General features: G+C 32.1%; 1 protein-coding gene across 2 annotated transcripts in view; it reads right to left on the bottom strand.

Moving 5' to 3' along the window:
• The window catches only part of LOC143252795 (EF-hand calcium-binding domain-containing protein 6-like), a 102172-nt gene that overhangs the window by 17958 nt on the left and 68974 nt on the right, over positions 1-15240 (bottom strand). For both annotated transcript variants that reach the window (XM_076505506.1, XM_076505507.1), the window contains exons 14-18: positions 14325-14471; positions 7629-7817; positions 6622-6855; positions 5404-6069; positions 4028-4199 (exon numbers count right to left, since the gene is read on the bottom strand). In XM_076505506.1, the coding sequence (XP_076361621.1) occupies positions 4028-4199; positions 5404-6069; positions 6622-6855; positions 7629-7817; positions 14325-14471 (1408 nt within the window). The remainder of the gene's footprint in view (positions 1-4027; positions 4200-5403; positions 6070-6621; positions 6856-7628; positions 7818-14324; positions 14472-15240) is intronic.

Here is a 15240-nt window from a genome sequence, read left to right on the forward strand (position 1 = left end):
TTTCCATGTATTGAAAAATTCAAATATTTTATATAATAGAACCCTATATTCTTACAGCAGTAGCTAATTTAAATAGTTATGTTTGAAACTCAAACCACAACAAAATTCTACAAGTCAAGGATTGTAAATGAAATTTTCAGCATTCTGACTTATTTTCCATAGTAACCAAAATACATAGTAATAGAATAGCCAGGTACAATGGAGAGAAGAAATATATTGCTACTATTTAAGTTTCTACACTCTTTCCTTATTCATGCTATCTAATATTGACATTTTCTTAAACTGAAAATGTATTTCTAACCAATACTTATTTCATCTCTCAAAAAGCTTTCTTAACTTATACTGCCTTCTACTGGCACAAATATTTGCTGTCGACTAGCCTTGACAATCCCAATTACCCTCACATACATTAATGTGAAATATCTGCATACTAACATGCAAATGATTATGCAGCAGCCCTCTGTCAATAAAAGTGTGATGTTATCACTATTATGACTAGCATCCTCTCTAATCTTGCAGGTGTTAACCATTTCTAGGTTGGCCAAATCATACCAAACTACAGTGGAAGTGAGAAGAACAGTTGAGGAAAGTGAAAGAAAATAAGTATCTATCAAAATACATTTTCAGTCTAACAAGATGCTAAATTCTGACATTATATTTTATTTCCACTTGCAAATAGCTAGTATCCCATATTAAACAGGTGGAGGGCCAGTGGGAAGTGTCCAAGAAAAGACTATGGGGTGTGAGTAGGACCTTAAAACAACACACCTGTTGGAGACTTCACCACTTCTGAGCCAGGAATATTATTCACCCATTAATAATGTGTCACCAAACAGAGAGAAAAAAAGGAGAGATCCCAAGAAAAGATACATACATAATGCAGCCCCCTTCGATGTAGAGTGGCAAGAGAATGAAAGACTGTTAATGGGAGAGTGGCCTCAAGAAACACCTAGTGACATCTGGAACTGTACAAGTTTTACAGTAGGAAAAGGGTCCTCTACATTCCACCTGAAGAATGGGTACCAGCAGGGAAAAAGAGTTACTGTACCATGAACTTGCATCTGCAGACACACACCTCCAACACAACCAACACAGATCCACCAGAAACCTAAATCTGGCAGATGGTAGGATCGTAGAGGGCCCAGATAAGTGTACATCTCCATTTAAAATCTAGTAGCATAGGGAATTTTTGTGTCCAGTTTGAGGTAATAGGGTAATCAACCTTACACTTGCAGGGGTTTGTGTGCCTCATCCAGCTAAAACTAGATGCACTAGGAACTGACATCCAGCAAATGGTAGGAAGAGAGACAACAATATCAAGTGCATTTCCAGTCCAAAACGTGGTAGCACTAGGAATTTATCATTCAGTATGTAGTAGGATTAGGGCAATCATTCAAAGACATGTGAGGACTTACATGGTTCTGACCATCACCTGACCTTTAGCAACTGACATCTAGTTGACAGTATGAAGGAGCATGCCTCAGTTGGAGAGACAAACTGCAATACATATATGGCAGCGTGCTACATCCAACACTTGACACCATCTGGAAATATACATCAGGTCTGTAGTAGGAAGGGTGCCATGCCATCTATACCAGCAGAATATCACTACTCTACTCTCAACTGAGTGGTACTGTGCACCACCCCAGTATCTAGGAACTGATAAATGGCAAGAGCCCTCATACTTCACAGAGAAGAATGGAAATAATGTGTTAAGTGACTTATAGGGCCACAGCAGTAGAGATAGTGCAGTGGGTGACTGTGATACCTTATTTTGAAAAACAGAATGATCATCTTGACAGTGTATTATCAAACACCTGGTGGAATCTGGAAGTTTATATCAAGTCCATGGTAGGAGAAGCCACAAAAGCCACAGGTCATCAGAGATGGGCAGCAATCTGTGTTTACTTTACTCATGTTAGTCCATGAGAGTACAGTTTGGGATATACATATTTATGAAGTAAAAGACTGTAAGGTATACCTATGAGCAGTCCTGTGGAATACCACATCTCAATGGTGGGAATAATATAACCTCAATAAATCTGATAAACTTACAAAGGTGTATTAGCTCTGGTATATATAAGCTCAAATAACCTCACAAGATGAAAGATTGGTAGATGTCAAACAGTTGAAGAGTTTTCTTTGCACATTCTTGCAATAAATTAACAAGTTAAAGCATTAAACAACCAGTTTTCTTATTAAAATGGCAGTTTAACTAATTGCACTGCACTATGTAGTTACTGTATTTAGATCTGTTAATTTTTTTATAATAACATCTTTTAAAATAGTGAAAAAGTTAAACTTTCACAGAATCCTTTAATATAATGGTTCTTTGCTTTTTTTTTGGATTAGGATCCATTTGTAAACACAGATGGCCAGTTGCAACCCAGTAATTAGAATTAGTGCAGAAAATATATGGCTAACCAAATATTTTCAAAATAAATAAATAAAGTATTATCTACTTTCATACTTAGTTCATGACCATTTCACACAATCTGATGGATCAATTTTGGGTCACAACTTATGAGTTGAGAAACACTGCCTTAACAGTTTAAACCACTAATTAGCTTTACACCCATTACAAAAATATAATATTGTCTCTGTCATGTACAAAACCTCAATTTCACAGAGGACTTTGAAACAACCAAAAAGTGGAGTAAAAGGTTTTTATAAAGTGACAAAGGTACAATTTCCATTTGGAAGGTGTGTGTGTGTGTGTGTGCAATATATACACACACAGTTTTAATAGAACATAACTGACAAATCCCATGATAATTTCCATGTAAAATACACATTATGAAAAACGTACTAATATGGTTTGGACATTACAGTGATATGTAAAAGTTATTAAAAGGCTGCTATAAGACTTAAAACAAAGAAAAATGATTAAAGAGAAATAAAATTATTTAGTAATAGTGCTTATTATGCCATTATGAGTATAAATTGACTGATCCCATTTTAGTTCATTGTTATTTGTTTGAAATGTTTTGCATGAATCTAAGCTATCTGTGCAAAGCTCTAATAATTTGCAAGTAATAAAGTAGAGAGAAGGTAACTGGTTAACAGTTAATATCGACTGACAATTCTTGGGCTGCTCTTATCTGACTGACTAGTGAATTTTACACTCATTCATGTTAGGGGTACATGTGCTAAACAGTACAGATCTGGCTCTCAGGTCAATTGAGATATGAATTTTAAAGTAAAGACTGGAAATTCTTCTTTGAATTTTTGTTGAGTATAAAAACCTAATGTTGGACAAGAAGTTCAATCCTGATAGTAATACCTTTTGTTTAAAAATAAAACATAAAGAGAACTAAATGTATTAGATGGGATAAGTAATCAGTCTTTGTTGAAGGGTTTATCAGTCTTTTACATACCTGGAGAAAAAGAAATATTACCTAATTACATGTATACACTATAGAAATCTTTTGCATATTAAATAAAATTATTGTGACTGAGCTTCTGATCAAATACAGTACCAGTTGTATTATATAATCAAGTTTGATTGCAAAACACAAAAATTGTAGTTTTTCTATTAAAAATATTTACTGTTACGTTCTAAAAACAAAACTGTATCAGTCATGTTGTGCTATAAGATACAGTTCAATATATCCTGAAAATCAACGTCTAAATGTACTACTTAACACATCAAACAAATTTCATTAAAAAGTCAGAAGCTAAGAAAATGATAAAGGCTATCTTGAAAGTTATTTGCCAAATAAATAAATCAAAACTTTACTGGTTAACTGGATCTACAACTTCATAGTTAGGAGTGAGTGGAGGAGAATGGAAAGTACCTCATAGAATTTGAGATTTAATAATCTGTCAAAAATGGAATTGAAAATTATGTGTACATATTCTAGCATGACCTTATAAACGTTTAAAAGAAAGTTAATGCTTTGTGAAAATACACATTTACAACTTTATCTGACAAGTTACTTAGCATGCAATGCCATTCAAAAAACACATTGATGCCAAATATTTTTTAATCCACTTTATGTAAAAAAATTGTAATTTCATGTTATACCTATAAAGTCAACATTCTTTATAAGTCCTTCCTTTTTCTTGTCAATCAGCTCACATTTTCTTGCTATATCTCTCCATTTCAATACAACATACTTGTTTAAAACTGCTTCATTTTCAGAATTTTTGATATTTGATATTACTTGTTGTGTCCTATGACTTTTTCCATTGCTGCCCTATACATAAAGTAAACGAAAATAAGTACTTTCATAAGTATCTTCAGGAACATTTTATAATCCAACATATTTATAATATTTGACCATGAAAAACCAAAAAAAATCGAATAAATCTGATCATTGTTAGTTTTACTACCAAATACTAAGTAGTTTATATTGTATGATTTAGCTTCTTATATGCTGCCATTATAAGGGAAGTTTGAAAAGGACTGTAGTTTTTTGATACTTAGTGCTTGGACTGGGTTCTTAGTTTTGTTGTTAGAAAGAATGGTTTCTACCCATTCCTTTGGGTCTTAATAGTATCAGGAGGAGTATCTAGTCTTGTCAACAAGGTGTGATGGTGGACAAAAGTAATCCTGGTCAGTGACTTGTGGCAGTTAAGAGATAACATAAAATGTTACTTTCACACATTTATGATTTAAAATCCATAATGTACAAAGTAAGAGGAATGGGACAAATTTTTCATACAGTAACAGATGATTTTTTTCATGATCATTAGGTCTGTTGATTTCTAATACTATACTAGCTTTCAGTGTTCAAAACTATATTTTAAAAATTATTTTGCTGCAAAAATGATTGAGCGAATGAGGGTAGGATTTAACAACTAAGTTCCATGATTAGATGAGAAATAGCTTTAGTTCAACAGATGAGGACCAGGATAAACTTTAAAGGTATTTGAAAACAAGAAGTTTTCTTTTTAATGTTAATAACTTGCTACTACCATTTCAAATGCTGAGGGAACTAAAAAACATTATATTCATAAATGTAACTTATAGTAAAACGTTTTAAGTCTTAACTTTCATCTTGTGGTCAATGTCAATATAATTTTCTAATTAATATACACATTAACATTGGATCTCTATCTAACAAGATATTTTCAACTATTTGTCCAATAGGTAAAAAGTACATAAGAAAAGTAAGAGCTTTATCATTAAATTAGAGAGTACTTATTTTCTTTTCACACAGAAGACAGAGTATAAAAAAAGGTTTGGAACATTAGTATATAAAAATATATTTAACAGTTTTTTATCTTTGTAGAATATAACTGTAACAATTTATCATTTTAAAAATAAAAAAGATCAATATTTTAATTGATTATGTTTTGTTGAAGTTTTTATTTTTTCATATGTTTTTTTAACAATAAAACAAAACATATATCTTATGAGATATTATGCTTCTTACAAAATATAAAAGAAAATCTTACCTGGATTTTAGGTGAGCCAGAAGGAGGTCGTGCTTTAGAGTCTTCATGAAATGCATCAGATAAAGGAAAAGTGTACCCTGCATCAAATACTTTTTTAGATGGTGAATCACAGTCACTTATTCTCTCAGTCCACCCTAAATGAATAGGGTTTGGTAGCTTGGGCTGAGTTTTCTGCTCCGTAAATCCTCTGGACTTTTGGAATTTTGCATTAGCAAATTGTAGGTTTGATACTGAAGCTGAACGTGTTAAATATTTTGGGGTTAGAGACTTTTTTATGTATGGAACTGCAGAACTGGGCCTTGTAGGTGCTTTATTTCCTTCAATACTCAAAAGTTCAAAATGTTGCCTTCCGTTGTTAGGAGAAGCTGTGCGAGGTTGAAATGGTAAGATGTTTTGTTTCAAAGCTAAAGAAGTAGGTTTATTTTCTTGTGACAAATTTTCTTTACTATTCTGATGAGTGGCTGTACTTCTTTGAGAAGTAGAGGGAGACAGTATTCTTGAAGCTACAGAGCAATTTGTCTCTGATTCTTGGCTAACAGCAGAATGCTTTAATGGAGTAACTGTTGGAATTCTAATGTCAGATTTTGTTTTACATTCATCAAGGAACTGCACATACTTTAAATTATCAAATTCATTTTTTGGTAGCGTTTTCCATAGCTGCTCAAACTGTAATATAGAAGAAATAAACAAATAGAATAAATCAGAAATACACAGAAATATTAAAATGTATGTTATTTTTCTTTGCTAATTATGTTATGTTTTCTTCAGGGTTATTTTGAAAACTTATCACTTCATTATTGTAACTAATAAATACAATTAATAAATTATTTTTTGGAACCTTAAAATTAAAAGAAAAATAGGTAGAAAAAATGTAGAGGTAGGTATAATAAGTAACGGTCAAATAAATACTTCAAAGTAAATATTTTGGGAAATTCAAACAAATAGAATATTTCAAAATGACTATGGTATATCAGACTATATATTATTCCATCTATATTCGTACAATAACTCTGTAGTACTAATAACAAATCTAGATTAGTTTCTTGACATTATTTTACAATACCTAAATATAATCTGGCAATATTTAACTATTTATTTAATTTAACATCATGAAAGAGATTTAAGAAATTTATAAGTATCACAAAATAAGAATATTGATGTTCTCTTGATTTTAGGTGATTGGAATATACAATTCTAATAAAAAGTAATTTCAGTTACTTGTTTCTCTGTGAGACGAAAGGCATGTTTATTCAAAAGCAATCGGACATCATCCTTGTGAGCAATTCCAACTTTGCAGTAATCAATTTCTTGAAAATCCTTTAATAAAGCCTCATGTTGACTACATACAGCTTCTCTTAGGTATGATTCCACCTCTTTAAATGTTAAGGATGTTCCTACTGCACTTTTATATGGTACCAATCGGTTAACTGTTCTAACCCACTTTTCTGTGTCCTACATTTAGAATATAAAACTGTACAGTACCTCTTAAAAAACCCTAACTATATAATAAGCATTTTAGTTTTAAAAACCATAGTTGTCTAAAGTTATTAAGTACTACTGATATTTTCCAGTAATTTATACCTTTTAAATTTTTATTTTATGTACATGTTGCATTGCAGCAAAAATACATTTCTATAATAAAATAAACCTGAATAAGAGAAAGTCTAATTCTTACATGTCTTCTATTACCAAAATCTAACACTGATGTAACAGTCAGAAATATATATTTTTTTACACTGAGAATCACAAATGAAGTCATTATAGCTACTTACAAAAATAAATAAAACCTCTCAGTGTTTATAGCTGCAAAAAGAATTGTATAGGTTTAGAATTATGTAAAAAAGTAGGAATTACATTTTAGAATTTTGCTGAACGTGTGTAAGTATGTCCAAATAAACATATATGAACCTATTATAATTTTTTCATCCTATGTGTGTTTTAAGAATATTAATTCATTTCACTAGAGTAAATCAAGACAAAGTGAATATTACACATTGTGGAACAATATCATCACATATGAGATTTTATTATGATAGCTACTTTAATTATATAATTTGCTAAAACAAAACTAAATGCTATGAAAAATAACTGATAAAGTAATATCTTCTAAACACCATTATTTACTACAACAGTTAAATTTATTAAATAAATAAGTAAAGCTGTTTTTTGTTCATCTTTTAAAAATCATTTACAACCATATTTAATACACTGAATATAAAATTTACCTCACATGGTTTTTGTTTGTATAGATCTAAAATTTTCTGGTATTGAACTTTGTCTTTGTACACACTGAAATCTGAAAGAATATCCTTGTACTGTTGTTCAGTTAAGGGAAAACAAACTGTTTCTAAAATGTGGTGGAGCTGACCAGTTGTCAACTGTCCAGTTTGATTCCAGTCGCAAGCTTTGAAAGCCTGAAAAAACATTAGGCATAAAATTATAATGTCAGTTAAATGTGAAAACAAACTTTTAAGTTAAATACACACAAAGTCTTCTGTTGGTTAATCGATCACTTATCTTCTTTACTTTATACAGAATAATGATACGTCACTGAAGAGCCAAAATGTAAAAGAGAATGACAAAACCTAAACATAGTATGATCACACCTGAGATTTTATTATTCAAGCTATTTAATTATTTAATTTGATAAAATAAAATTAAACACTATGAAAAATAATGAAAAAGTAATATATTCTAAGCAACCATATTTACTATAACAGTTAAATGTATTAAAAAATAAAGTAAGACAGTTCTGTCTTTCTTTAAAACTTAAACTGTTACAGATAACTTCCTTTATAACTTTCAAAATCAAAAGTGTTTTTTGTTACAATTATGTCAGGCTACTTATTAATTAAGGCTGTAAAATTTAAGTTGCATAATTTTAATGTATATTACAGTCTTATCCTTTACTTTATAAAGAAATTAGTACAAAAGAACAAGCTACATTTGTAGAACAATGCCACTTATATTTTGCATTATGGGTTTTATTAATTACAGCAAATATGAGATGCAAAATATGTTTTTTTATTACATAAAAATATTATATAAAGGAATGAAATTTGAGACACGAATTATGATTAAAAATTGTACATGTAATTGATTTCTATTAGTTTAAATATCAAAACAAATTAAACTTCTTTACACTATACATAACATGAAAAAGTTAACTCAAAGAAGTGTATCTAAAAAAAAAAGTCGGCCATTTTGTACATTCAAGCTACAGAGGAAAGAAGCAAGTAGTTTATTCTTCTTAATTTATATTTCATAAAAACTAACAAACAACAATTTAACAACATAAGATGATAAGCTTTATTTTTCAAAACCCAAATTAAAGTCATGAGTGTGAGGTTGAGAAAGATATTGTTTATTTGAATGAATAGGTAACACATTCTAAAATGATTTTAAGCATTTCTGAGGGTTAGTGTCCTTTACATAGATAGATGTTAATTACTGGAAAGTTAAAATTTTTCTACACTGAAGAGTACTTTTAAGAATGCACCTGCAGACAACTCATAGAGTAAGATACCATTATGTACAGGGTCACATATGTGGGAGACCATACCATATCTGCACCAGGGACACTCTTTCCCTGTTGTAGAGATAATGAGTCATTAAACAAGGCAGAAAAGATGCCAGTCTAATCAGCAGTAGGATGATCCAGATGCTGTAGAGTGGTTAAGGCATGTCAGACCATAATTAGTGAGTTAACTCTATTCCAAAAGTATGTGACATCAGGTATTTGTTGTAAAGTTTACAGTAGGAAAAAGGTCCCAAATGTCTGCACTTAAAGCCCAAGAAGCAGATAGGTGAAGCAACTTTTATTTAGACAACACAGGAAGAGCACATCTGTGCAGATTCAGTACATGACCAACACCAGGCCATTTGTGAAACCTACATCTTGGCAATGGTAAAAAGGGAATGCAAATGTGGTGGGTCAACTTTAGATCGAAATCAAGTGATGTAGGATTTGTTTGTATGGTCTGTGATATGAAGAGAGTTCCTACCAACCACATATGTGAGGACATATGTTGTTTGGACATATGCCAATCCAACACCACACTGCCAAGGAACTGATATCCAGCAGCAGTAGCATGAGGTAAAGCCAGCCAGGAGGGTGAATTGCATGTGGTGCATTTGTTCAGTTCAAAACCAGTTGGAATTAGGATTTTGTTTTCTAGTCCATAATAGGAGAAAAATATGGGCCATCTGCACTGATAGAACTATCTTACTCTTGACTAAGAGGAAATGGTCACATTCAGGTGGATTCCTCCATGGTCCACTTTCTCAGTGGCTAGAAAATGCAAAGTTGCAAGAACTTCCATACTCTTTTAGACATAAGACAATGCAATGGGTGATCATGAAAATCCTATTCTATTCAACTAGAACAAGAGAGATGCCCAGTGATCCAGATATCTATGAAGCAAGATACCATGAGGAACTCTGCAGAGCTTTTGTAAAACACCCTATCTTATCATGAAAGCATTATGGACTTGTATGGTTGTATAGTACAGATTTAAAATTAAGTATATATAGACAGGCACCACTCACCACTGAGTTGGATTCAGTGATGTAGAAATAGGTTACTATAAAGATAAGATATATGAAAAGAGAATTTGTCTATTTAGAGCCAGTAAGGTGTATGTAGCAAGGCAACAGGAGGAAGTCAATATTAGGAAGAAGAAAAGCCAATCAGAAAATGAAGAAAATGTGCAACAAACGTAAAGTGGGGTAGACCATGTGTCAGTTGGCATGAATTAAAACAAGTAATGGAAATGTAGAGCCAGAGAGAGAGTAAAGTGTTGTATTTGGTGAGGACACTTGAAAGAGTTGATGTGAATCTATATCTAATGGTGCATAGGTTAAATGAAAGAGATGTTGAAGCCATCTCTAAAGAGTAACAGGAGAAATATCTTGAGGAGATGAGGAATTTCAAATAATGAATAAATGGGAGCATGAACCATGAAAAGAAGCAGAGTAGGTGAAAGAAAAACAAACCATGTAAATGGGACAGAAGAAAAATATGAGAAATGGCAATGGTATACATATCATATTTCCTATGTCCACAGGGAACAAAAATAAGAAGTGAAGGATGATACAAGGAATAAGAGACAAAAGGGTGAAGGAACGGGAAAAACGTATTCAAGTAAAAATCAGGAAAGACAGCATCAAGAGGTGGAAGAAGGTGGCAAAACTAGCATACAAGCATGGAAACACAGGAGAGGAGAATATATGACAACAATAAAAAAACCTGAAAGTATTAGGTAGAGCTGCCCAGTAACTAGACATGGTTGATGCAATGTCTCATTTGTACAGTCAATAAAAAGGTTTGGACAAATGGCAATTAGAAGGAAAGGAATGGAAGAAACATGCGACATATAGATTAACTATAAAATATGTGCTCTTGTAATGGACAGATAAGGATGGAGGAAGAATTAACTGAACAACAAAGAAGGAAAACTACTCATAAAGAGAGTTTGGGATATCTCAAAAGGGAAGGGATCCTAAACACATATGAAGGTGGAGTGACAACACTAATGGACTGGAGAGGGAGAAGTGAGACTGAAGGAACACTGAAAGTGACAGAGGTAGACAAGGAGAGGACAGAAGAAGGTGCAACAGAAGGAATAGTGACTGAGCTGGCCAGTAAGGAATTATCAGAGGGACTCACCATAAAGTGTGAATAATGAGGAAAATCACAAGGTAGATATAGAGAAAAAGTTGGACTAGTCTTAACAGAATGCATCCCCAGCTAAAGCTAAGGGAAAATTAACAAAGGATCAGAAAAGAGGAAGTAGGGAGTTGAGAAGAGTGGCAAAGACATCAAGATAAAAGTTTCAAGACGAGAGTACAGCAACTTGAACAGCAGAGGTAGTATCTTGAAAGGACTCCAGAGACAATCCATGACAAAACTCAGGGTGGCTGTAGGAGGCTTGTTGGGACAGAGCCAAATAAGAAATGAAGCATCTAAGATGGTCATCTTTTTCATCTCTAGTCCTGAGGTAAAAGACCTTCATAGGTGAGAAATTTCCCATGGAAAAGTGAAGAAAGAAGAGAAACCAACTGAGATAGGAGAGATGTAATGCTTTACACTGATCTTATCCCTTGGGAACAATGGAAAGACAGAGAGAAAAACCTGACATTGGATGAGAAACCCATCCAATACTGATTGTAGCCATTAGGACCAACATTCCAATAGTTCAATACTGGCACAAAAGCATGATCTCTTGGATGATGTAACATAATGGGAATGAGAGACATTAAAGGAGGAGAGGAAAAAAATGAAGATTAAGGCTTTCTGATGGAAATTTCAGCTCTCAACAATTTGATGCATGTGGATTCTGAGCCTATAGGGCAGTCACTGCCAAGACTGACAGTACTGAAGTCTATAAGTGATAGAATAACTTATGGGAAAGGGAATGGGAAGTGGTGATAAAAGAGAAGTGAAAGCAAGAGGGCATAAACTGGTAAAGAAAAAGGATAAGGCATAACATTGGTTTGTTGCCCCAACATATGATATCAAAGCTACTAACATACTGGTAAAATCATACAGGTTAATGAAAAGAGTCAAAAGGTATATGAGATATAAGAGAGGTAGAAGCAGTTGAGTAACAAAGGCATAATGCCCAAACCAACTGTTGCAAAAGATAATCCAAAAAGAAGTGAAGATGCTGAGGAGGAAAAATACATTATTGTATTAAAGATATTTGCATGAATATCCATCAAAAATCTGACATGGGAATGGTGGATTATTATGGAAATAAGAAAAATAATGGAAAAAGTAGTATGTGTAAAATAATGGGAAGAAAACTTAAATCTAAGAAAGATGAACAAAAGAAAAAGTAGTGGTAAAAGATGATGGAAAGGTAGATGTGAAAACCAGCAGGATCTCTTCTGTCATGAATGAGAAAACACAGGCAGGGACAAGAGAAAGTTCAGGTAACATGAAAACCTCTACCATTTGCCATAATTGTCACTCTTCCAATAGGCAAAAACAATCCTAATATCAATATAGTTAGTAGGCTAATGTGAACAAAGTCATGTTGTTTCATACCAGACAAAGTGGAATTTACTTGCATTTGTGAAATAATATCTTTTAGATACTTCCACTGAAAACACCTAAATATGAAAAGTTCACAAGTGAAAAAAAAAAAAATTGGTACACATGATTGATTGTGTTCTATGTTATAGAGGGAGTTAGTTTCACTTGGAGTGTATCTCACACTCCTATTAGTGGAGTGTTATAATATGCTTCTTTGCATGTCACAACACAGCTGTACCACACATAAACAAATGTAAGCTGAGAATACTAAGGCTAGTGGCAAGTGAAAATTGTTCATATGGAGGGCAGAACAAATTAAGGAAAGCCATTATGGAAGGTGAGGTATTATATCAGAAATGGAGGTCAGTGGATAAGGTCTTAATTGTTTATTCACTTCAGCATACTTGCATCCAAGACTTTAACATACACACATATATATAAGATTTGTTATGGTTTATTGAATTCATACTTATCTAATCACAATGTTGATGAAATTCAAATTGAAATCTAAATATGTGCTTAATATTAAACAAAATAATAGAACATTGACTGTCTTTATTTTAGTTCCATATAAATATTTTGTTGTCATTTCATTAACCTCAGCACAATTTCAATCTTATATTGATAAAAATATTTGAACAGAGCAACATTGTTTAAACTACTGAATTTACATATTTATGACTAAACAGACAACTTTTTTTCTAGATTATTTAGCTCTCAGAAAACTTTAAAAACTTTACATTAAATATAGGTTTCTTAAAGAAAATTTTGAAATACTCACAACACAAAACTACGGGTAATATACTAAAAGTAACAAAACAAGATAATTCTTATTGCACCTCAAAAGATATATAAGGCTAGTGTTTAGCTATGGTTTACTGTGATGCAAAAGGATTAGAATGGTGACACATTCAGCTATTCACTTATACATATCATATACATAGGTAGACTGAAGCAACTGGGGTAAAGTGTTGTAAAAATACAATAACGTGTCTTGTGCAAACCTCAAACACAAAATCCTTTGGATACAAATCCAAATAAAGCATTAACCATGTATTAGGCAATACTGTTCACATAAGTGATATATATAAATTTGCATAATATATATATATTGTTCAATTAACTTACAATATTTTATATTACTTGTTTTCAACAAACACATATACTTTTTCAGATACATATATTGCTCTAAGACAATAAAGAGGGTTATTGTATTTTAAATACAATACTTTTTGTATGGTCTTTTAGGACTTTTCCTTGAAAAAAAGGGCGTACAAGTATATTTGTATAAACCACACTATATCTGTCACATCCATTGCAAACAATGTGCTTTGCTCAATACTTCAACCTGGTTGGATAACAAAACAAAACAATGCAGTGGCTAACTTGTTGGAGTGAGAACTGTTATTATGATGTGAATGCCTTCTGATGGCAAATTGTGATGATAACCAATTATATTTGTTCTAAGACAAAAGTGTGTGATTTGCTAAATGCTATATTATTTATTTGGACACTTAGGGTTTTCCTGAGAAGTGTATAACATCATCTCATAAACACCATAATTGACCAAACAGAGAATGTATATAGTCTTTGAAATTACAGTACGTCTGGTAGTATTGTCTTATAATAAATAGAGATGTTAATAATTTCTCTTCACCAGCAAAAGATATTCACATCATAACAATGTATTTATCTTTTAAGGTAATTTTAATTATCAGAGCCAATAACCTATAAAACTGAGAAATTAGACAGCTCAGAAACACTAAACATAGAGAAACTAAATCTAACTGATCTAAAAGCTTATAAAATCATAACTGAGATTCTCATATACACCAAAATCATACTATATTTCATTAAAGAGTAATTTAGTTCATTTACATACCTTTTCAATGTTTGCCAAATTTTGGTTCAAATGAAGTTTGAGCTTGGATTTCAACTTTTTTGAACTCATGTGTTGATACTTTTGTGCTAAGTATTTCTTTTGCTCTTCAAATTGTTTCTCACTGAGGATTTTTGAAGTGTTTTTTCCCTGTACAGGAAAATAAAGTGAAAATATATACTTTAAAAACCAACATAGCTAGGTTGGTTAAAAATAATATATTTTTTTAAATAAGAAATGTTAAAAAAGGCATTTGCTAGTAGTTCAGTAGTCCAACAAGCAGACACCTAAATAACAATTTCTTAAACATATTATAATTTATGATTTTTATTACAAGTTACCAGTTACTTTAATGTAGTTTTGAATCTTGATCAAATTATTAGAGAAAACTAAATATATCTTATTTCTTGTTTATGAGCTAAAATAACATTTTGAAACATGTCATTAGCTATCTGAATATAAATTGAATATGTAAGTTGACCCTGTATATAATCTCCAAAAAAGTCACTGTGATATATACTCATCAAAAAAAGAAATACAAAAGGGATATATTTTTATTTTAAAGAGAAATATATGTAATAACGTTACAAGCTCAGAGTATGTGATGTTACACGTGTTAAGGCACTGATTGTCAGACCAAAATGACAATAAAAGTTGTGCACTTTGAAAACAGAGGAAAACATTGGATTTTTCGCCAAAATGCATTCGTGTACAATAAATTTGTTTGAGAGACCTGCAAGTGCAACATGTGCAAAATCCCTATAAAAGTGATGGGTTCTCGGTTTCTATAGCTCAGTGTTAAGCCACCGACACGCAATACAGTTACGCCAAGACTGACTGAAGCACAACGTAACAACGCCATTGGTCGCTTGGAAGCAGGCGAATCTCGATCAGATGTTGCCAGAGCTGTAAATGTCCA

The sequence above is a fragment of the Tachypleus tridentatus genome, chromosome 6 (genome assembly GCF_004210375.1).
Source record: "Tachypleus tridentatus isolate NWPU-2018 chromosome 6, ASM421037v1, whole genome shotgun sequence".
NCBI lineage: Eukaryota > Metazoa > Arthropoda > Merostomata > Xiphosura > Limulidae > Tachypleus > Tachypleus tridentatus.